A 22,977-nucleotide genomic window follows, 5' to 3' on the forward strand; every position below is an offset into this window, starting at 1 on the left:
GATAGAGCTCCCGGATGGTCTCCTGTGGTACTTCTTGCCAAATTTGCTCCAACTGTTGGGCTAGATCATCAACATTCCCTGGTAGATGCAGTTGCCTTCCCATCATATACCAGACATGCTCGATGGGAGAGAGAGATCTGGCTGGCCAATGAAGTGTCTGACAAGCTGTAAGACAGTTCATAGCAACATGTGCCATATGTGGCCTGGCATTATCTTTCTGAAAAATAAGGCCAGGGTACTGCAAAAGAACATTTGCAAAACAGGTCTCAGAATGTCGTCGACATACTGCTATGCTGTAAGTGTATCTCTAATGATGACCGAAGGGGTCTGGCTATCAAGGGAAATGGCAACCCAGACCATAACGCCTGATTGGGGGCCTGTGTGGTGTGAAATAGTGAAAGCAGGCTCGGCACGCTGCTCTGGGCATCTCCAGACATGTCTTCAATGATCGTCACAACACAGTTGGAAGAGGGATTCGTAGCTAAAGACAGAATGTCCCCAGTCAGCATCATTCTAACCTGATCGAGCCAAGCACCACTGTAATCTGGCACGACAGTGTGCAGGTGTGGGTGTCGTAACGGTCGGTATGAGCATAGATTTCACTCTATCAGCCACCTGTGAATAGCATGGTGGCCACTCATGTGCAGATCGCACATCTGATGGTTAATAGCGATGAATCAGGCACTGTGACAGCTAATATGACAATCACTCTGTCCTCCCGATCTGTTGTGGCCCTAGATCGACCATTACCATCATGATGCTGAAATCTGCCATTGTCTCCCCATTCTTGCCAGCATCTTCTAATTGCTGCATCGCTTCGAGTCATATGATGAGTGATTCTCCGATTTGCCCAAACTGCCTCTTTCAATCCAATGATACGACCTCTCTGAAACTCTCAGTTGCTCGTAATAAGCTCGAATTCTGCAGCGAGGCGTTTTTTCAGTCATTGAAAAGTCAAAATTTTATGATTAATTTTTATTAATATGACTTCTTTTATTAAATACTCATCTTTATATGGTTTTTTTTACTTATAACTAATATATGTTAGATTTCAAATGATGTAGTTTTTGCAGTTTTAGACTGTTCCAAATGTTTAGCAAAAGTGCTTTGTTTTTTGATAATAGCTATATTAAGGAAGATATCTTTTTTGCTATTTCAGAGCGCACAAGTTGCAAAATTTGAATGAATAATTTCGAAAGTCTCTTGATGATACTTTTCTAGGGGATTGTTACACTGTTATTGCACAGTAAGCAGATACATTTGCTTTTGAAATCCATAATATAAAATTGTTCTCTGATATTATCAAAACAGTAAATTTTTTTTCTTTTACTATCAATCATGATTTATCATATATATGAAATCCACTTAATATGATATGCATTTAGTCATAAGAAATGCAATGATTTTGTGTGATGTAGTCACTAATGTTCAAAATAATGAAGTCTGTGTGCAGAATTACATACTACAAAATGTGCAAATAGCAAGAATCTTGCTACATGCCAATTGACAAGTGTGTTGCCGTAGTCATTGGCAAAACTAAGAAATAAAGAAATACTTTGAAAAGCATACTTTGCTGCTAGCAGAAATAAGAACCCAAGAACATTATTAAAAACAACAACTAACATATATTTCACTCTATTAAAACTAAGTAAACTGCAGCAACAGCCTCTTATATTAAAGCCTTTTACATTTAGTTTTACATTAAAGCTAAAGCAAAAACAAAAGCATGTATGGAATTGACCAGCTGCATAGTTTATACATTCTCTACAATAAGGCATCGACCAGTCAGCAGTAACCACATCAGTTTTCTGTCAATTAATTAGCCTTTGAAAAATTTGCATGAGGGAAAACCATGGAGCCAAAAACAGTCCCCTTTTTCTCATGCAAAGTTAAAACTTATAACAAAGAATTGCAAAATTACTCATTTCATTTCTATAACATGAACACAATACTTATTCTTCGTGGATGATTAGTATCTGAAAGTAAATATTTGGACAAAACTTCTTCAAATCCATAACAGTTATTGCTTCCATAAATAAATCTGTATTATTTAATTTGCTGAGCATGAACTCTATATCAAACATGCTATCACTCACCAGTGTTCTAATAAAGTGATCATGATACATCAGTGTGCTTTGTCTGTGTTTTCTATTGGTGATCTAAAAAATCAGTAGCAGATTTGTTATCATGAACGAGTTTGCGTTCTTTCAAACTAAAACTTCATCTTTTAAGACATTTTCTTTCATAGCAGCTCCTTCCAATAAGGTAATATACTCTGCTCCATGGTGGATAAACGCACACTGTTTTGTTTATAAGTTTTCCAAATTATTCGTACTTTATCTAAATATAATATGAATCCCTCCATATCTAAATATAATATGAATCCTTCCCCATGGATTCACAGTTATCTCTAATACTTGTATAATCAGCATCCAAAAAAAAATATATCATCAGATACTTAATTCTTGGTTTAAGTTGTATGATTTACTTTTGTATGGATGACTGAACAATTTTAACAGAGCTTTTCAATGCCTATGACTATTCACCTGAAATCATGATAGTGTATTTACCACATATGTGATATGAGGCCTGATTGTGTTACTTACAGGAACTAAACATCCTAATAGATTTCTAATAAGTAATTTACTCATTTCATTGATTTCTGCACTAGCGGATAGACATTCTACGAGTGCAGAGTTATGTTAATAATAATAGTGCCTTTGGGAAATAAAATTATTGGTATCTGAAAGTATTTAAAATTTTCAAAAATGTCTTCTGTATTTGTTTACTGATGTATAAAAATCTCACTGTTGTTTTCTAAAAATTCAATTCTTGGTAACTTTCTAGTTTTGTTCAGTATTTTAAGGTAAAAAAACTTACTCAACTGGGAGATTACTTTATCTATACAGTATTGCTCTTTACTAAAAATTACAATAGCACCTATACTATTAAAATATGTGCGTGTCTGTCTGTTTGTTTGGGACATTATCTTCACCGGAACGGTGGGGAGTTAAGTTTTGAGAGAGGAACCCTCAGATTAAAAAAATTTGTGGGAAGCCATTTCAACCATTCTCATCTTTGTATGACTTTAATCAGCCTAGATATTAATTAAAAACTCTGAAAATGCTAATTTTTGCCCTCATTTTTCCGAGTGGCAACAGTCTCACATCCTGGAGTTAAAAATCTGCTTTACTTTGAAAAGTGTTATCACTGCTCGCTTTCAGATCATATAGTTTCCTGATAAAAAATTTGTTTTACGAAATTTTATGAAATAAAAATAGCATTGCCAAACATTAAATATATTATCATTATATAAAGTCATGTTCTAACTCTGAAGAAAGCATGTAATTTCATGTGACATTATTATATGTTGAAAATCTTTCTCTAATATCAGCATTTTTAATAAATAGCTGCTATTGCAACTTTTTGCTTCAAATTAAGATAATTGACATGGAATGCTATTGTCACATTAATTCTTTTATTGATATTGAGAAAAATTTGTTATGTTAAATTTAAATCATGACATCATATGTTTGCATATTAACATGAAGTGTCCGAAGTTTTATTTCCTGGTTTGGCAACAAAAAAGTATTTATGAATCGGTTGTTACTTGGAAGGAATGAACTGACGTCATTCATATTGAAATGTTTTTATGCACTTTCTTTTCAGGTATACATAGAACTCATAAATTTGGCTTTGGTTGCTGCTAGGAATTTTGCATACAGTACATTTAATTAATAGTTCATTTTATTTTCAATTTTTTCAGTATTTAGAACTTATAAATATTACTTTGGCCATAATCTGCTTATCTGACGGGCTTGCCTGCTAGTCTATACATAATATTAGAATTACATTGACTCTTATAATACAATTATACCATAGTACTTTCTTAAAATTTAGATTTTCTAAAGTATTTCCAAATTCACAAAAGAATTCACAGTTGCTTTGATGCAGACCATAAGTGGCCTTATGTAATAAACAAACTTTACTTTTCTCTTCAACGAAGCCCTTTGAATGAGCCGCGTATTTTCTGTCAATTAGCTTTCTATATAAATATGCATTTTTCACATCTAATTGGCAGTTATTCCATCCATATAAACAAACTAGTATTGTGAAAAATATTTGTGTGGAATTGAAAAATTAACTACAGGAATGCAAACATTTTAAAAATCTTCTCCTCTTTTTTTGCTTCAATCCTTGTGTAACAAGATATACTTTACATCTAATCACTTCATTCTTTTAATTTCTTTTTAGTGTTATAACCCATTTGTTTCCTAGTATATTTTTCCTTTCTGGCTTTTCAGATAATTTCTGAACTTCCCTTTTTTTTTTCCCCCTTCAATGTGTCAGTTTCTTCTGCCAGTGCCTTATCCCATTCTATGGCATTTACAAAATTCTGTGCTTCCTTAAGATTTTGAGGGATAAAAATTTCTACAGAATTCGTCTCCTCAGCTATGGAACATTGGCTCCTTTTCTACAAAATTCACATTTCCGAGATAATCATTTTTGTCACTAAAGTCAAACATCTCTTTCTCAAATTAAATGTTTCTAGCCTGAGAGTGTTTTTCAGTGCCATTATGGGATCTAAAGCAGGTTATTCATTATTTGTATATAGAAATATATAACTCTTCCTGTTCCTTCTGGCTTCTTAGATGCTTTTTTCAACCAGTTTAAGTCCAAAACTTCTTCTAGTATGGATTTTTCTTATAAGGATTTTCTTTGTTCTCTAGAATTTTCCTGTTTTTCATCTGACTCTGAGAGCATTTCAGACTGTTCTGATGCTTTAAGTTGAGTTTTAAGTTACTGGCCCGGAATGCATTCATTCTTTCATCAAACTTCAAATTACACTGTTAATCTCTGTTCTTTTGATAGCCATATGCTATATCCACTAGCTTCCCAGGTATCTCATTTACAATTTATCTGTAGTTTCTTTTGGTACACCAGCATATGCTTACATCCAAATACTTTAAGATAAATAACACTGGTTTTTCCACTGAAGAAAATTTTGCAAAGTATTTGGTTACTCTTTAGACACACCCTGTTCCAATGATGTACGAAACAACCAAGAGCTTCTGCTCATTCTTTTCCCATTTTACTATCATTAAGTTTAGCTTTAATTACATCTAATGCTGCTTGGTTAAAATGTTCTCTTGCATAGTTCTCATATTGTTGTTGTCTTGTCCAGAAGTTAGTGCAGAAAAGTTAAATAGGGCCAAAAGTATCTAAAACAGCCCTAGCATTGTCAATGATCCTCAAAGAATATAGGAGCTGGCACTCCAGGGGGACAAAATCAATTCGAAAGATCCTGTCTAGTATGGCAAGACAGTTAAAGATGTGTACTGGAGAAAGTTGTGTACTAGGTCAGTGAGGGCAGCAGTTATAACTTTGCTGACCATCAGGGAATATTTTCATTCCTTAAAAATATTATGCTCTCCATCTGGCTATGGTAGGTGAAATAATTCAGTTGCAGTCTATCTCAGGAATAGAATTTTTCTTAACGTGCTGGGAAATGACTCTTTAGCTGGCTGTTGCATCTGCATCAGCTGGGGTTAAACTGTTGAAAAGTTGAGTACAATTTTGGGCTTTTTTGGCGAGGTAGTCAGCTTGCTCATTACCAAAAATATTAATATACACTGGAATCCACTGTAACATGCAGGCTTTTGGAACAGCTATTATTGTGTTTATGAGCACAACAATGTCCTCGGCACATTGAGAGTGTCCTCTCTGGATCACCTAGAATGTAGATTTAGAATCAGAGAAAATTATGATACCACTGGAATTCTGAACTGTCTTGGAGTAAAAAATATCCAAAGCATCCTTGATAGCTAGCAGTTTGCAGGTATAATTTGAGGCAATTTCTCCAACAGAAATTTTATGGGATTCATGTTCACCATTTGCATGAATGCTGTATATGCCAGTGCCTCCTTTATTGAGGTCAAAGTCAGGGGAACAATCTGTGTAGCAATAGCTAGGTTATGAGCAGAGTTTGTAAGCTTATTTATGGTGTGGCTGCCTTTCTCTTTAAGTAGTGCAACTGATTCTTTCTTGGTGCAAGTTTGAAGAAATTTAAGTTAATGATTGCCTGGGAAGAGGGACACATGGAAAGTAGAAGTTCTTTAATTATTATATCAGTAGCTTCGTGCTCTAAGCCAATTTCTCTCCCAATCTCATGGTCTATTTGTAAGGTGAAGGACCTTTTCAATCTATTTTTCCACTTCGTGCTTTAAATGTTTTGTTGGAGATGTGATGGTCTGCAAAGCTTCAAATTTGGTTTGTGAATTTGATGCTGGCTAATTTTCTTCTATTTTCTAAGGAGGTTAGGCTGCACTTATCTTTAATATTATTTGTGGATGAAACAACTCCAATGATGATTTTAGAGGCCCTGAATTGAACACTGTTGATCTTTTCCTTTACAGAAGATGAAACTGGTGCCCATATGGGTGCAGCATATTCAAGAGTGAACCTAACCAAGTGTTAAGAATATGTGTTAAGAAGAGTCTTTGGTCTTGATCCCTAAGCTGTACCACATAATCTTTTGTGCTGCATCTTGGGGATCACCGTTCTCTTCTGAGTAAGTATTTGATCAGTGCATATACTGTTTAATATTCTATTTGTCAAATTTTCCATTTGCTTTTGATAGCGTTACTGAATGATTCATTATTATTTTTCATGCAGTAACTGTGAACTAAAGTTATCTTTGATAAAACATCCATTTACTACAGTCATCTACTTGTCTACTATATCATAGTCTGTGACGAAACTAATGTCCAAATTTATAACAAGATTCTATCCTTGTATATTGTATTTTTTTCTTAAAATTTTCTTTTGCATTTCTATTTTTCTGTGCTTTTCGGCTAATAGTAATAAATGTACTTATCTGGATGTTCTAAATCAGAATGTACCTGACAAGTCGATTTTCTCCCCTTATCAGTTCCTTCGTAATTTTTTCCAGTGTAAAATTCTTATCCTTCAACCTATAAATCAGCTGTACTATCCCAAGTATTTCTGAGGTAAACTTCGAATTGCTTGAAAGGCTTTAAACAGGTCTGCTGTGTCTAGCTTCAGCCAGCTTATTCACCATCATCTTTATCCTCACTATGAATAAATCCATTTCTTCATCTGATGAATACCTAATACTAAAAAACTCACTCAGTAGCTGAATTACTCTTGCTGTTGTTTTTCAATTCAAACTGCTTCTGTAAAACCTTTACTGCTCAAAAATTCCTTTTACATCCGTATTACATTTGAATAAAATTGTAATATTAACCATTTTTAATAGTCAGTTAGGTATGTTAATCCATTGCTAAGCAGAGTTAGAATTATATTGGTACTTTCTAATTATGTGCATCTCCATTCCAAAAAGTTGCGAACTGTTGGGGACTAAATTTTACTAAGCTAAGATGGAAAAGGCAACAACTATCATAAAAAATGGTAGTATATTAAGAATGACATAACCAACAACCACTTAGCAGTATTTAAAATGTAAGAAACATACATAATAAAGCATTTACATTTTTTTTTTCTGCTTAGCTCTTGCCATGTATACAGTGATCTATTTTAGCTTAAAAAATTCAGAGAATTGCTGAAAGTTAGCATCATGGACAACTTGGCACTGTGCACACTGTCCGTTTGTATACAGTAATCTATTTCTGCTTTTAAAAGCATCAGAGATTAAACAAATTTGGAATCTGCACAAGTTTAATAAAAAAATAAAATCTATAAAATGTCCAGTCCATAAAATTTGATCATTTAAAAAATACATCTTCATGGGATATGAATTTCTGCATTCGCTACTGTGTAACAAAATGTCATATTTTTGAAGAAATATATTGCTTTTCTTCCACAGAGATTCCACAGTCCCATTATCTTTCTTCCAAGAAAGGGAGAAAAATTGTTTTTGAATGCAAGAAACACAAACACTAATAAAAAAAATGAGCATTGAATTTGTAAGGAGAAATAGCTCTCATCTGCTGTGCACGTGCGTACCGGACATGCCACATAAATATATTTTGGCAACATCATGTGTTGCTTCATGAATGCTTTCCAGATGGATACTGATAATCAAAAGGTGCCATTATTTTAGAGTTCTGTAGTTTGAAATAAATTTAAAAAATTATGTTAGACTATAAATTTTACTGTCAATTAAATACCCTAAATAAGTGAATAACATTTAAATATTTTGCTATACTCAATTTAATTTAAATTATTCATTGCAAAAGCTGAAAGATTAAGTCATTCGATGAAGAGAAACCAGAGCATAAATTATTCATTGTGTAAAACTATTAAAAAAAAGTTCATGACAAAAAATATTTGCACAAATACAGTCAAAAGTCTTTAATCCGGATGTCTATAATCCGGACCTACAAACTTTCTGCTACAAACTGCTACAAAAAAAGCTACAAACTTTCTGCGCATGCGTCAATGCATAATGCGTTAACACATGCGCATAATACCTTTACGCATGCACATAATGCCTTTACGCATGGACATAATACATCTACGCATGTGCGTTCAATGTATAACGGACAGTATAAACTAAGCTAAAATTATTTAATTATCTATTTCAGTTAATGCTGCAGATTGCATTGTTCCTTAATCTTCTAACTGGATCTGGCTTATTAATTTTTTGCAGACTTTTAGAGCAATTTTATAAAAGTAAGCTTGAACTTTCGATTATGTCAAAAAGAATTTCCAATTCTGGAGCTACCAAAGGATCTACAAAGTGAAAGCATGTTCTGATGTCCATAAACCAAAAAGTGGAATTGCTGCAAAAAATGGATAAAGGCATGTCCTTTGATTCTCTAATCATTCTGAAATATGTTTATCGATTTCACGATGCTCTGCGGGGGGGGGGATGACGCTGTGTGCAATGAACTGGAAATTGATCTGTCAGCACTATACTTATCTTCAGGGCAGATGCTTTTATTTTATTCGGCTTATAATTCCTTACTAAATGTAGTATTTCAACTCTATGTACTCCGTCTTTGATATGATTTAAATCAATTCCTCGTCATTATAAATATAAAAAATGCACATCAAATAGTTTTCTGGTTGCAATTTTCTAATTTCGACTATGCGTAATGTATGCTTTATGCATGCGCACATTGAAAGAAATGTTTAATAAAGTAAACAAATAAATATAAAGCTTTTTGTTTTGTAAATTTTGATACCCTTTAGATCATAATTGCTCTATGTTTCATAAATTATGGTTTTATATTTTTAATTTTATAATTTTTGCATGCCATCTTCCCAGATTTAAACTGATGATCTATAATCCGGAAAAATCTGATAATATGGAATCGCCGAAGTCTGGATTAAAGACTTTTGACTGTATAATAATTATATAATTTTTACAAGATGCTTATAATTACTACTTTGAGCTTCCAAGTAATAGCAGCCTATGTATAAATTAGTTTACTTTTTGGAAATTTAGGTTTTATTTAAAAAGGTTATTTATTTATTTCATGGAAATTGCTACGAGGGAAACTTCATTTTGTTTTAAAATGAGATTACTTATGTCACAAAGCTGAAAAGTCACAAAGTCATCATTGAGTTTAGAGAGCATTCACGAACTCACTGACAACTAGTTTTTCTCAAAGCTAACACATGAAAGGCAACACCTATTTTCAAAATGGTGATGCTCTAAGAATCCATACAAGAGTGATCAATCAATAAATTTTTTTTAAAGGAAACATCAGTAAGAAAACATTTACTTTATTTGAGAAATTCTTCTGTTTTTCATTTTTCTTCTTCCCATGTGCTCTGTTATTTTCTCTCTTAAAAACATCAAGCAGCTCCTCAGATTTGTCATTGTTTGCATGCAAAACAGACATGTGCTACATATGCACTGACTTGTGTTGCCATAAAAATACTTTTTGGTGACATTGTAGATGGACACATAACTATTTTGACAACATACTGCTTTACCTCATTCATGAATTCTTTTATACAACTTTTTAATGAGAGTGTGTGTAATCAGAATGTGCCATATAAATTGTAATATATAAAAGACTTACTTTTGAGTCATATTGGGGCAGATTATGCATCGATAAATGCTTTTAAAAACTTTGCTTTAGTACTAATTATGTATTTAAAAAATTCTTAGCATTGTACTAATTATATATTTAATTTTCTGTATTTTTAAGAAACTATTAAAATTTAAACTATTAGAATATATCCTCAAATTTACCTTTTTTTTTTTTTTTTTTTTTTTTTTTGGTATGCCAGCCAGTTTAATTTTCTTCCAAGATTTAGAAATTCATCAAAATATAATTAAAAAATGAGGCTTCATTAATAATTCTCTAGGCTGCTTCTTGAAAGACCAAAAGAATTACTAGCTTTATTAAACAATTGTTTTGTCTGGGTTTTAATTTGTCTCTGATTTCAAGATCAATTTTAAGCTTTTGCATAATGTTACTTGCTTTCTTCATGCTAGGTAGCAAACCATAATTGGGTTTTTAAAATTCAAACTTAATATGTTTTAAAGAAAATTGTGTAGTTTTAATAGTTTTTAGTGAAGTTCTCTTTCATACCTCTTGTTTTCTTTATATACCATATCTAAAAAATGGAACTTAACATTTACTTATAGTTGATATTTTTTGTTAATTTACTTATAGTTGATATTTTTTGTTAATGTTTTACTGTATAACATAAGTTTTGTACATAAGTTTAGTCTATAATATTTGTCATAATTTAATTTTGGGTTTTAATGAAATTTTGAGTGTACGTTTTGGATTTAGTATATTTTTACTTGAAAAATATAGTATCTCAGATGCCTTATTTTTTGCATTAGAAATAGTAAAGGGCTAAAAAATCCTGAGTTGGATATGAGAAATACTAGTAAAAAAGTCTTATGTATTGTTTAACTAGGTTTCTGACAAACAAGAAATGACACCATTACATTGTGCTGCAAATTACAATAGTCCTGAAGTAGTGGAACTGTTACTGAATGCCAGTGCTGATCCAGAAGCTAATGATGAAAATTTATCAACTCCTTTGCACTTGGCTGCTAATACTGGTAACAAGGAAATAGTTCTCCTCCTACTTGAAGCAGTTGAAAAGCATAATGAGAGGAAGCTTAAGGAGGTAAGAAAGAGCTTCGGACTGTTAATAAACTGCAGCCATATCAAATGAACCTATTTATTCCTTATAAATTGACCTCACTAAATTTTTTAAATATGTGCCTCTGTTTTTCTATGTTTTTTCTCTTGATTAAGGCTATTCCATCATTGACGTGTTATTCTATACCTATCCAATAATTTTTATATTTCATAGCTTGTTTTGTTTAAATTTAGGCATTCTGTATGATTTTCTATGTTGATTTGTAAATGTGGCAAATTTGTGTTTTTGTTGATATTCCACATTTTTTCTACTTCATGCATTTTTTCGTTGAGGAATATGGTAAAATTAAACTTTCTCCAGTTTATAACATATGAATTCTAATAAATCCCTATTTATAATGTAAAAACAATTCAAGAGAAAATTTACTCTCATGTATAGAAATTCTATGTCATATGGAACATTTTCTTTAGTATCATTTCAATCTTTATCCACTTATCCTGTTTTAATTTAAAAGATTCGTATAGAAGCATTATCTTAGAAACTTGTGTATGGCACTGTATTTGTTTCTACAGTATCGTGACTAAGTTTCCTTTCTCTTAAAAGGTTCCATAAAAAGAGTATTATTAATATATCATATTGAAAAATTAGTGAGTTCGGACGTCTATAATCCGGACCTCAAAGCTACAAACTTTCTGCGCATGCATCAGCGCATAATGCAGAGTTGCCAACTCTCCCGATTTAGGCGGTAGACTCCCGATTTTCGACCGCTCTCCCGCCAACCCGATTTACAATATATTTCTGTCGATTTTTTCTTATTCTTAAAATTTCTCACGATTTTTATGGAACTTGGCTTAATGCTTTGTTATATGAACAAAAAAAAAAAAAAAAAGTGATTTTGGACGTCTGAAAGCAATTGAAATTTCTCTAGCTTATATCTAAAACAAAACCTTGCGAATTAGATAACTTCTGCTTTGTGAGTGAGAGCATATATGTATCCAGAAAGGTCGTTCTCCAGTTCTCCAATGGCCTTCGTGCTCCACTGTGTGTCATGTGGCATATGTTAGCCAATGAGGACAAACCAAACTGTTATTTGGATGTTCTTTAGTTATTTCGGTCATTTTGTCCTGAGTTGTGTGAGTACACATGCCTTCGGGAAATAGTTTTAGAAATTATCATCTTTTGTTATGTGTCTGTGAGAAAGGTGAAATACTCGTGTACGTTTCAAAAATCTTACACAGTTGACTTTCCTTCCATTATTTCCTCAAGGAAATGTAATAAATTTGCAATGTGTACCGCCTGTCATTGCGATTTTTTTTATTTCGCATGGTGGAAGGGCAGATGTTCTCAAACATCTGCGTACACAAAAACACAAGGACAACATGAGTTGTTTTGAAAAAAAAACGGAAAATTAAATTTTTCTTCAGAAACAGAGGACCAAAAAGTCATTAATGCAGAATGTCTGTTCTCTGCCTTTTTACTGGAGCACAACCTAGCGCTGAATGCATCGGATCACGCTGCAGCTTTATTTAGAAAAATGTTTCCCGATAGTGAAATCGCTAAGAAATACTCAAGTGCAAGGACCAAAACAGGTGCAATTGTTAAAGAAATGGGTTTGAAAATAAATCTTCAGTTATTGATTGCATTAAAACAGCTCCGTTATGCCTCTCTATGGATGGAAGCAATAATACCAATTCAAAACTGTATCCAATTGTTGTTTCTTTTTTTAATCCAGAGTCTTCAGAAACTGAGTGCAGTTTACTTTCTGACCTCACTTTAGAAGGACATTCGACAGGCTTTAATATAGCACAGCTAATTATTAAAACTTTAAAAGAAAATGAAGTCCCTCTGGATAATTACTTAGCGCTTGGTGCCGATAATACACCAGTATTGGTAGGCTTGAATACTGGTGTTGTAGGCATCTTAGGAAAATTCAGATTTGCAGATTATGAGGTGCACCTGTCACCCCTTAAATTTAGCAGCTGAAAAAAGGGAAGCTTCTTTACTAATAAATGTGGATGAACACATTGTTGATATTTATTATTATCTTGAAAGGAGTTCTAAAAAGAAGGAAAAATTGAAACAGTTCCAACAGCTGCATAACAGCAGTTTACAATTAGAGAACTTGGATGAAGTTATAAAATCAGCTAAGATTGACACCCAGTGGAGCTTAATTAGAAAACTGAAAGATGCTGATGGAATTTTGAAATATAGTGAACTGTCTAGAATTATGTTGGCCATCTTGACAGTTCCCCATAGTAATGCAGAGTCTGAGAGGATTTTCAGTGTTATTGCGAAAACGAGGACTAAATTTAGATCTAATATTCGTGATGACACATTAGAAAAACTTTTATTAGCGAAAGCAGGCCTACGTGGCAATTGCTATGAACAAAATTATGACGTTTCTTTCTTAAAGAAAGCAAAATCTGCCACTGTTTATAACATTTGTACGAAAACTGATTAAATTTTTTTTTTCTTTCGTTTTCTTAAACGATTGCAAGTAATAAAAATGTTTTTTATGTGTAAGGTATTTTTGTGTTTCTTGCATTTAAGAATTAGTTACTATTTGAAATTAATTCATTATTAAAAACTATATTTTCATCATTTAAAGTCTTTTTAACATTGTGAAAAATCTCCCGATTTCTTAAAAAAGTCTCCTGATTTTTGAGTGTAATAGGTTGGCAAGTATGGCATAATGCATTAATGCATGCGCACAATACCTTTATGCATGCACATTCAATGTATGACGGACGGTATAAACTAAGCTAAAATTATTTAATTATCTATTTCAGTTAATGTTGCAGATTGTGTTGTTCCTTAATCTTCTAATTGGATCCGGCTTATTATTTTTTGCAGACTTTTAGAGCAATTTTATAAAAGTAAGCTTGAACTTTCGATTATGTCAAAAATAATTGCCAATTCTGAAGCTACCAAAGGATCTACAAAGCGAAAGCATGCTCCGATGTCCATCAAACAAAAAGTGGAATTGCTGCAAAAAATGGATAAAGGCATATTCTTTGATTCTCTAATCATTCCGAAATAAGTTCATCAATTTCATGCTGGTCTGCAGGGGGGGACGACACGTCACACAATGAACTGGAAGTTGATCTGTCAGCACTATCCTTATCTTCAGGGCAGATGTTTTTATTTTATTCAGCTTATAATTCCTCACTAAATGTAGTATTTCATCTCGATGTACTCCGTCTTTGATATGATTTAAGTCAAATTCCTTGTCATTACAAATGTCACGAATACACATAAAATAGTTTTCTGGTTGCAATTTTCTAATTTCGACGTAATGTATGCTTTACGCATGCGCGTAATAAATTGCATAATGTATGCTTTACGCATGCGCGCGTTGAAAGAAATGTTTAATAAAGTAAACAAATAAATATAAAGCTTTTTTTTTTGTAAATTTTGATACCCTTTAGATCATAATTGCTCTTTATTTCATAAATTGTGGTTTCATATTTTTAATTTATAATTTCTGCATGCCATCTTACGAGATTTAAACTGATGATGTATAATCCAGAAAAACTGATAATCTGGAATCGCCGAAGTCCCGACGAGTCCGAAATAAAGACTTTTGACTGTACCAGCTATTAACTAACTTGTTAAGCTATTTCTAAAGTTAATGAATTTGTGTAACATTAATTTTAAAAAACTGAACTGGAATTGATGAATTTTAATATTTTATTTTATCAGTATATTGAAGAAAAAAATATTAGTGGTAATACTGCCCTTCACCTTGCTGTAACTAAAGGACATTTAGAAGTTGTCAAATTGCTTCTCAGCAAAGGTATTTATATGAGTTTTAACATCTGAAATATATATAAATATACATATATGCCTTTTTAGCACTTGCTTTTTACAACAGTATAGTGTTTTTCATTTGTCTTTTAGGTCTTGTATTTCTATAAATGAGGTGCAAATTCTATGAAATTGTAATTTTTAATTACAGTGTCTCACAAAAATGATCAAGCACAACAATATTTTTACTTTTTTAAGTAATTGGAGAAAAGCTTTGCAGTATTGAATACATTGCTAATAAAGAATATTTTATATACAACCTAAATTTAATGTAAAAACTAGATAGGGATGAATGCAAAGGAGTCTGAACAAGATGTGACACCTATAATCAATAAAATTCACTAATCTGCATAGCCCTTGGTCCCAAGGTATACAGATGATTATACAGAGTTTACAGAATTAAAGTCTTCTGTATAAAGCTGTAAAAATCAGATTCATGGAAAGTTGTCTAAAACCATTATTTAAAATCATTACAATGGAGTGTTATGAGGTAAATACAATCTGAATTTCTGTATGAAAAGAATGGCTAAACTTGGTTTCAGTCATGATCTTGAGTCTTGTAGCCTTCATATGTTTAGCAAATAACAGAAAAAACATAGGTACCCAATGATTTGCTTCTAAAGAACATATATAAACAGTACCTATGACAAAGGAACAGATTGTTAGGAAATTGAGTGGAATATTCACAAACAAATATTTGCAGAGATAGGGTGACTATGTTGAAAAACAATGCGATTCTGTATGATTTTGAAGTATAATATGCCACTTGATAAAATTTTATCTGAAATAATAAAGTGTAACACATTTGTATTTAGCAGAAATTATATTTATAGTACCTGTAATTTAAATTCCAAATCAAAACATTTATGAATTTGTAATCCATTGAAAATGAAATTTAATATTTTAAGTGTGTCCAAGATTCAGATGAAAATAAATGAGTAAAATACAATGAAGTAGAAAAGGCTTATAATGACATAATGAGAGTTTTTTATTTTGTGCACCAGCATAATTAACAACAACAAAAAAAAAAAAAAAAAAAGTGAATGAGCTATTTATAAAATTCGGATGAATTTGGTTTAACTAAGCTCTGAAATCTAAAACATGCTTTATATTTGAAAATATATTATACACTTTCAATTTTTATATGTGTGTGTTAATTTAATAAAAAATATATTTAAAGGAACTGTAAACTACTGATATTTCTTCTACTGAAATGAAGTTGTATAAAAATGTATATTTTTTGCATATTTGCTATGAGAAGTTAGTAATCAGTTCTTTCGTTTTGCACCATTGTAATAATCAGAGATGTCCATTGGCAATCATGCGACTAAAGTAACTGAATGCTAGTAAATTTATCTTGGATTAGATTCTAAATAAGTAAATTGCAGATTTTCTTGAGGGAAAGGGGGTGGTGTGGAACAAGAGTATTTTTTTTTTTAAGGCTCTCCCTTAAAGTACCCTTTCTAAGAAAGATTCTTAAAGGCTCTTTGTAAATATTGTGTCTTATTTGCTTAAATTGCTTCATAGTTTAAGATGATAAGAGGAGTTATTTTCTACATTTTGCTTTCTTATTTCAAGCTGCTAATGTGAAAGTTACCGTGGATGATGATTCACAGCCTCTGCATTTAGCTGCAGTTTCCAGTAATGTGCAAATTGTAAAATGCTTGATTGAACATGGAGCTGAAGTAAATTGCCTAAACAGTTATGGAGAAACTCCTCTGCATAAAGCAGCTGCATTTAATGCTGGGGATGTAATTGACTTTCTTCTTTCGAAGTAATTCCAACTCTATTGTCAGTTCTTTATATGAGCATTAAATAGTGATTTAAAACTTAATTTATTAATGTTTTAAAATTCATTACAAGATCTATGCAAAAATTTTAAATGTAAAAGGGTTAACTGTATCATCGTATAAATATGGTAAATTTTTATTTTGTATTATACTCAAAAATTGTAAATATATAATTGATAAAATATATAAAATATATAATTGTATAAAGGAGATAAAATATATAAAATATATAATTGTATAAAGGAGATATATAAAATATATAATTGTATAATAAAAATGTGTTTAAAATTTATATAATAATCATCAGTTTAGAAAGTTCTTCACAATGGCATCCTTTTAAGCCAGATAACTCTTATATGCTTTAGCATAAGATATGAAACATTTAAAAAGATAAAATAGAATTATGTAATTTCTTCTTAAAAATTAAGCCTGTATATAAAAAAAGTAATGACCTTGTGTAACCATTTTTTTTTATACAAACATTTGCTGAAAATTATCCCTGCAGTTTTTTTTTAACTGATAGGCTTTTTCTTTCTCTTCTGCTTAATGTTTGAGAAATTGGGTGAACACTTATTTTGAAAACTCATCTGGATGCTTTTTTAAAATTAAAACTATGTCTAGAAATAATTATATCTGAAATAAAATAGGTGTAAAGTATAAAATTCTGAAAACTTTTTAATTAACAGTTTATGTTTGATATTCAAAATTTCATAAATGGCCTGAAAACTGAACACAGTGCAAATTTTACAAAATTATAATAAAGAAAGAAAATGGAATGTATGTAGCAGACATAATAAATTGTCCATTTGGACTATTCATAAAATATTAAGAAATGTGTGTTGTTTAATAAATACTTTTGAATACACATTCAAAAGCTATTAATACAGCTAATAATAATAATAATAATAATTCATTATTTTTTTATTATTATTATTAATAGCTGTAAGTTGTTTCAAAATTTAATGCTATTTTCATTTAAAAAAATTTTTTTTGTTTGCATTGTGAATGAATATTACTTGATGAATTTTATTTAAATATTTAGCCATAATGATATAATAATGAAAATCATTTTGATTTTTATAATTCCCAACCAATGCAATTCCCTTGTTTAAAAAAATAAAAATTATCCATGTATGAGTGGTATTTAAAGTGATTTCAAAATATATTAAGATGAATACATATATTGTTTTATTCTACTTTCATTAAATAATGATGTATTGTTTTATTTGTTAACCATCTTATGTCTTAAACGTGAGCAAAAGTACCATTTTACTTTTCTGAAACAGCTGGGCATTTAATTTTTATGCAAATTAAATAATTTTTTTATATAAATTATACTGTATTTCGTAAAATATATCGCATTTGCTGCTCTTTCCCAGAATATTTTGGTACTATTTATTATACTTGTTCACATGAGCTGTAATAGAAATTAATAAATGATTAAATAAATATGGATTTTTTTAATTTAAAGTTAAGTAATATGTAGAAAATACACTTTGTGGGTATTTTCTGATATTTTAATAGGTCCAAAAACAATTTTCAAAGTAATATATTAAATAAAATTTTGCTTTTGTTTCTTTATTAGTATATTCCTTTTTATTTAAAGTGGAGCTGACATTGAGAAGAGAGATAATGCTCATTTTACTCCTCTTTTGATTGCTGTGGCTGAAGGGCATGTAGAAGCTATAATAACCCTATTAAAAGCAAATGCTAATGTCGAAGTTGTGGACAATATGGATCGTACTGTTGTTTTTTGGGCTGCTCAGGAAAACCATCCTGAAGCTCTGATGGTACAAAAATGTTTTATATTTTTAACTATGATTTTCTTCTTAATAATGCCTGTATATAAGAAAGGATCATTATTAAAGTAGTCTTATTTAAGGCCCTCTGAAGTGCCTTATAGTGATCCTAATATTGCAAACAATTTGTAGAAATACATTATACATCATATAGAAATGATATCTAGAAAAGAAAGGATAAATTCCAAATTTAACTAACATGAAGCTGATATATTGAACAAAAGTATAACAGTTTTGGAAATGGAGAAAAATGAATTAAAAAAAATTAGGTTAGATTGGATTAATTGATTAAGGCAAAGTAACTTGAGGGTTATTTGCCTGATTCAAGAAAAAGAGAAAACATGAACTCATTTGTATTTTGTGTTGAAACTCTCTGTTTTGTGTTGTATTTGAATTCATTTCTATTTTCATTGTTGTGTTGCGGCCAATCTCACTTGTCTGATTAAATCAGTATACTGTATACGTGACAGAATGGCTTTGCTCAGTTCCACCTGAATTTTGAAGGAGGGACTTCAGAAAATGAGTCTGAGGGTCTTCCACCCCTCTTTTCCTATCACCAAACTGCTTGAGAGGAATTCTGGCTCACTGTGTATTTTGAGTGCCTCCATGCTGCATAGACACTATACGTTTACAAACATCCATGCCTTCTCTAGGATTCAAATTTATACTATGCATCAGAGATAGTGTGCATCTGTTTCTTGATGTGGCTTAAATTGAATTTGTTGTGCATGATGTTCATTGGCAAAACATATTTCTACTCACAAAGTTTTCAAAATATTCATATTAAATTCACTCCGAAAATTTCTCAGTTACAAATATTACTGTAGCTGAGACACTGCAAATTTGTTTGCCATATCATATTAACTTTTAGCATAACTGAGCAGATTGCTAGTAATATCATCTAAAAATGGTCCGGTGATAAGTGGAGTTGTAATCTTGCTCTAGATCATAAATATGGGAAAATTCATTTGTGAGCTGGATGTGAGTTTTGCTTAATATATTTTTGACAGTTGTATAAAACATATTCATTTCTCTTGATGCAGCAGTTTCACAGGAAGAGACAGTGTTTTATTCACAGCTTGCGTTCATTATGACAGTAACAATTTCATTCACTTTTTGTGAGTTGGTGGGTATGTAGTATCCGCAAAACTACCAGGCTCTATTTAAGAGTACATATTAGGTCATCCTAATTCATTCAAATACTATTTCTCATCAACTTTTATTCAATTACTACTCTTCATTCTCCATAATGAAATTCTTTACATATCTTACATTCTCAGCCTCTACTATTCTCATATATTATGTTGCTCATTTTCAAAATTTGTAATGATCTTCTTAAGTATTTACTTATCTATTTACGTTTCATTTACTTTCATATTTCTTTAGGTATTATGTTTTTATATATTTAATTTCTTCAATTTTTATTATATAATTCTCAAAATTATGATGCTTTATTTGACTTCATATATAACAACATTGTATTTATCGTATTCTAAATTTTTAACTTTTATTTATTGTATCTATTTAGGTTTATTATTTATTGTATTATTTATATATTTATTTCTTGATATTTTATTTTAATTATGTAATTATCAAAATTCTAAAATTTTATTGTATTTTACATAACAACACAGTTGGTAGATGATTCCATCAGTTGAGCGTAAAAGCTGAATGTCTTAAAAGCGGTGCAGCTGCTCATCTGATGGTAAATAAATAAATAAGAGTACATATAGCCATTAAATCTTGTAGCCATTTATGCAATCTACAGGATCCAAAGAGTGCAGTAACAGCAGTACAGTTATTTATGTAGTATGGTTTAAGAAAAAAATATTGGAACAGAATAAACATCATCATTATGATTGATATTAATAGTTACAACGAATAAAATTTTCCTCTGTTCATTTTTAAAATCCTCCTGTTGCTTACTGATTTGAATGATAAGATCATTTCATATGTTTGATATTTACATTGCTACTCATAGATGAATTCTGGAACTAAGTTCCATTTCTCCTCTTCAGCAGGTATTACTTCTGTATGATGCATGAATGTGATTTCTAAAAAAGAATAAATATGTAAGCAAAAAATATTTGGACATATTCTTTTATTTATTAATTTCATGTATAGACTTTTTAATGCGTGAACAGACTTTTATGTGTTATATTTGTAATTCTTATAGTTTTCTTTAGATAATGAAGTAATGGTTTAAAAGAAATTCTTAAGTTTGAACCAAATAAAGATACAGATGCTGTTGTGTATAATTTTTAAAGAATTTAATTTTTATATAGTGGTAAACTAAAAAAAAATTATCATATCTTCTTTATTTCTGTAATTATATTATCTCATGTATGATATATTTTATTCAAGGTTTTGTTAGAGAAGGGCAGTGTGAATGCCCTTATAAACAGGTGTGATCATTACGATAATAGTCCTCTTCATATAGCTGCTATAAAAGGTTTTACTCATATTGCTGAGGTAACTTCTTAATTTATTATTGTTATTATTATTCTAAGGAGTTTAACAGAAGAATAAAATTTGCTGTTTTTTCTTAGATCCTTTTAAATAATTGTGCAGAAATTGAAAAGAAAAATGAACATGAACAAACACCTTTGCACTTATCTGCAAAAAATGGGCATGTAAGGTAAAACCATAAAAATTATTTTCTATAGTATGTCTTAAAGTGTAAAACTTGCATATAAACCCTCTGAGCAACATGGCCAACTTTATCTGGTCAAGAGATTTTTTGGTCACTTGATACATATTAGCTTATCATTTAAGATATTTTGCTTTCTTTAATAATGTAAATGTATTCTTAATAGGTGTAAGTTTATAAAAGTGGAGACTAAAATAAGTAAATATACAAATTTAGTTTATAAATGTTGTTTAATTTTAGCTTAAAAATGCTGTCTTCATGACAGATTCAAAAACCCATGCAGCTCAAAAGGTTAACTTATCCTTTTTTCTAAACATCTTTTCATTATTATTTAATTTTATTTCTAATTTGATTTTTTAGAATAACACTTGAATTTGTATTAATTGTATAAAGCTTTTTCTGTCTGAAAAATTATATAAAAATTAACTTATTACAGTTTAAAATTATCTAACAGTTTACTTTAAAATTAAATAACAGTTACTTAAATTACAGTTTTAAAATTAACTTATTACAGTTATTTAAGCTGAGAATATTTTCATATTTCATTCAATAACATTTTCATATTTAGATTTTTGTGTTTTCTTCAAGTTTTGTATTAGGCATATTTAATATTTGAATGAATAAAGTTTTATTTATTTTTTTTTTAAATTTCCTGTGGCAACTTTCTATTAATTACTCCTATGCCAATATTTTGGCTATTACTGCACAGGGCAAACTTAATATATTTTCTTGTGTATTTCACCATGAGTTTATTGTAATAAAATGTGAAATATTTTACCGGACATTTTGTGATAACTATTTAGTGACTATCTATTTGTGATTACTATTTATGATATTTATTTTAGCACATTTTGTGGCTTAATTATTTTCATTGTTTATTGTGTCAGTTTTTGTTAACTAGTATTTTGTTTAAATAAGTAATTTTTTTTTTATTATTCCAAACTATGATACATTTGTAATTTAAAGGTTTCTTTGTAATGTTTAAAAGTCTTAATTTCTTTAGTGTTGCTCAACTTCTAATAAGTCATTCTAAAACAATTGTGAATGCTGAAGATGAAAATGCAAATACTCCATTACACCTTTCCTCACTGAGTGGGCATTATCAAGTTGTACATGTTTTGTTGAATGCTGGGGCTAATATTCATGCCAGGTAATTTTTAGCATCCATCAAGTTATTTTATTTTATGTACCAAATTTTAAACTAATAAATAAAAGCTTTTTTTTCATATATATATATATATATAATTGCCATTTTAAAATGCTAGGAATAAGTAAAATGCTGCGTTAGTAAATTTTATGTTTACTGATGTCCAAGTAGTAGTATCAATAATTGCTTTTAATTCTGTGTCAAATTAACATTTATTCTAAGACTTTTACATGAACTCAGGCTATTAAAAGGTAATCATAATTATGTTCTAAGTGGGGAGAGGAGGCAAATCTGTACACATAATGGGTCTGTGTAAGACTTGTATTAATAATGTGAGCAACACAATATATTTTATTAGTTAAATATTAAGGGATGCATTCTTGAAATAATAAACAGGAGCAATTCGAAAAGTTAATTGAATCCATTTCAATTATAGATGGAGGAGCACTGAGAAGAAATATAAGTTTATGCTTATAAGGAATTCTAAATTACATTTTAATGCACGTTTCCTAAAGTGTATTAATACTTAGAATATAGACCTTATACTGAAATTAATGAAAATGCCATGCACACTCTTGCAAAGCAGCAAGTTTACTAAAATCAGTTTTTCTGGTCAGAAATCTGAATGTATTAGAAGAAAGTATGAAAATATGTAAACATCAGGAAGACACTAATTTAGAAATCAAACAACAAAAATCAGCATTACATTTTCAGACTAGTTTC

At 30.4% G+C, this 22,977-nt stretch overlaps 1 protein-coding gene across 6 annotated transcripts in view; it reads left to right on the plus strand.

The window, feature by feature from the left end:
• The window catches only part of LOC118192716 (transient receptor potential cation channel subfamily A member 1 homolog), a 122,628-nt gene that overhangs the window by 24,416 nt on the left and 75,235 nt on the right, over positions 1–22,977 (plus strand). For 5 of the 6 annotated variants that reach the window (XR_004758806.2, XM_035363746.2, XM_085822133.1 and 2 more), the window contains 7 exons: positions 10,870–11,085; positions 14,764–14,857; positions 16,447–16,642; positions 18,265–18,448; positions 20,822–20,929; positions 21,007–21,095; positions 22,111–22,257. Coding sequence is in view for 5 of the 6 variants with exons in the window: in XM_035363746.2 (XP_035219637.1) it covers positions 10,870–11,085; positions 14,764–14,857; positions 16,447–16,642; positions 18,265–18,448; positions 20,822–20,929; positions 21,007–21,095; positions 22,111–22,257 (1,034 nt within the window). In the remaining variant the exon portion in view is untranslated. Of the gene's footprint in view, positions 1–1,159; positions 1,247–10,869; positions 11,086–14,763; positions 14,858–16,446; positions 16,643–18,264; positions 18,449–20,821; positions 20,930–21,006; positions 21,096–22,110; positions 22,258–22,977 lie in introns of those variants that run through there. The other variant, XM_035363739.2, reaches the window with a different exon arrangement.

The sequence above is a fragment of the Stegodyphus dumicola genome, chromosome 8, assembly GCF_044657685.1.
Source record: "Stegodyphus dumicola isolate Sdum_Otavi_A_Nest chromosome 8, ASM4465768v1".
Lineage (NCBI taxonomy): Eukaryota > Metazoa > Arthropoda > Arachnida > Araneae > Eresidae > Stegodyphus > Stegodyphus dumicola.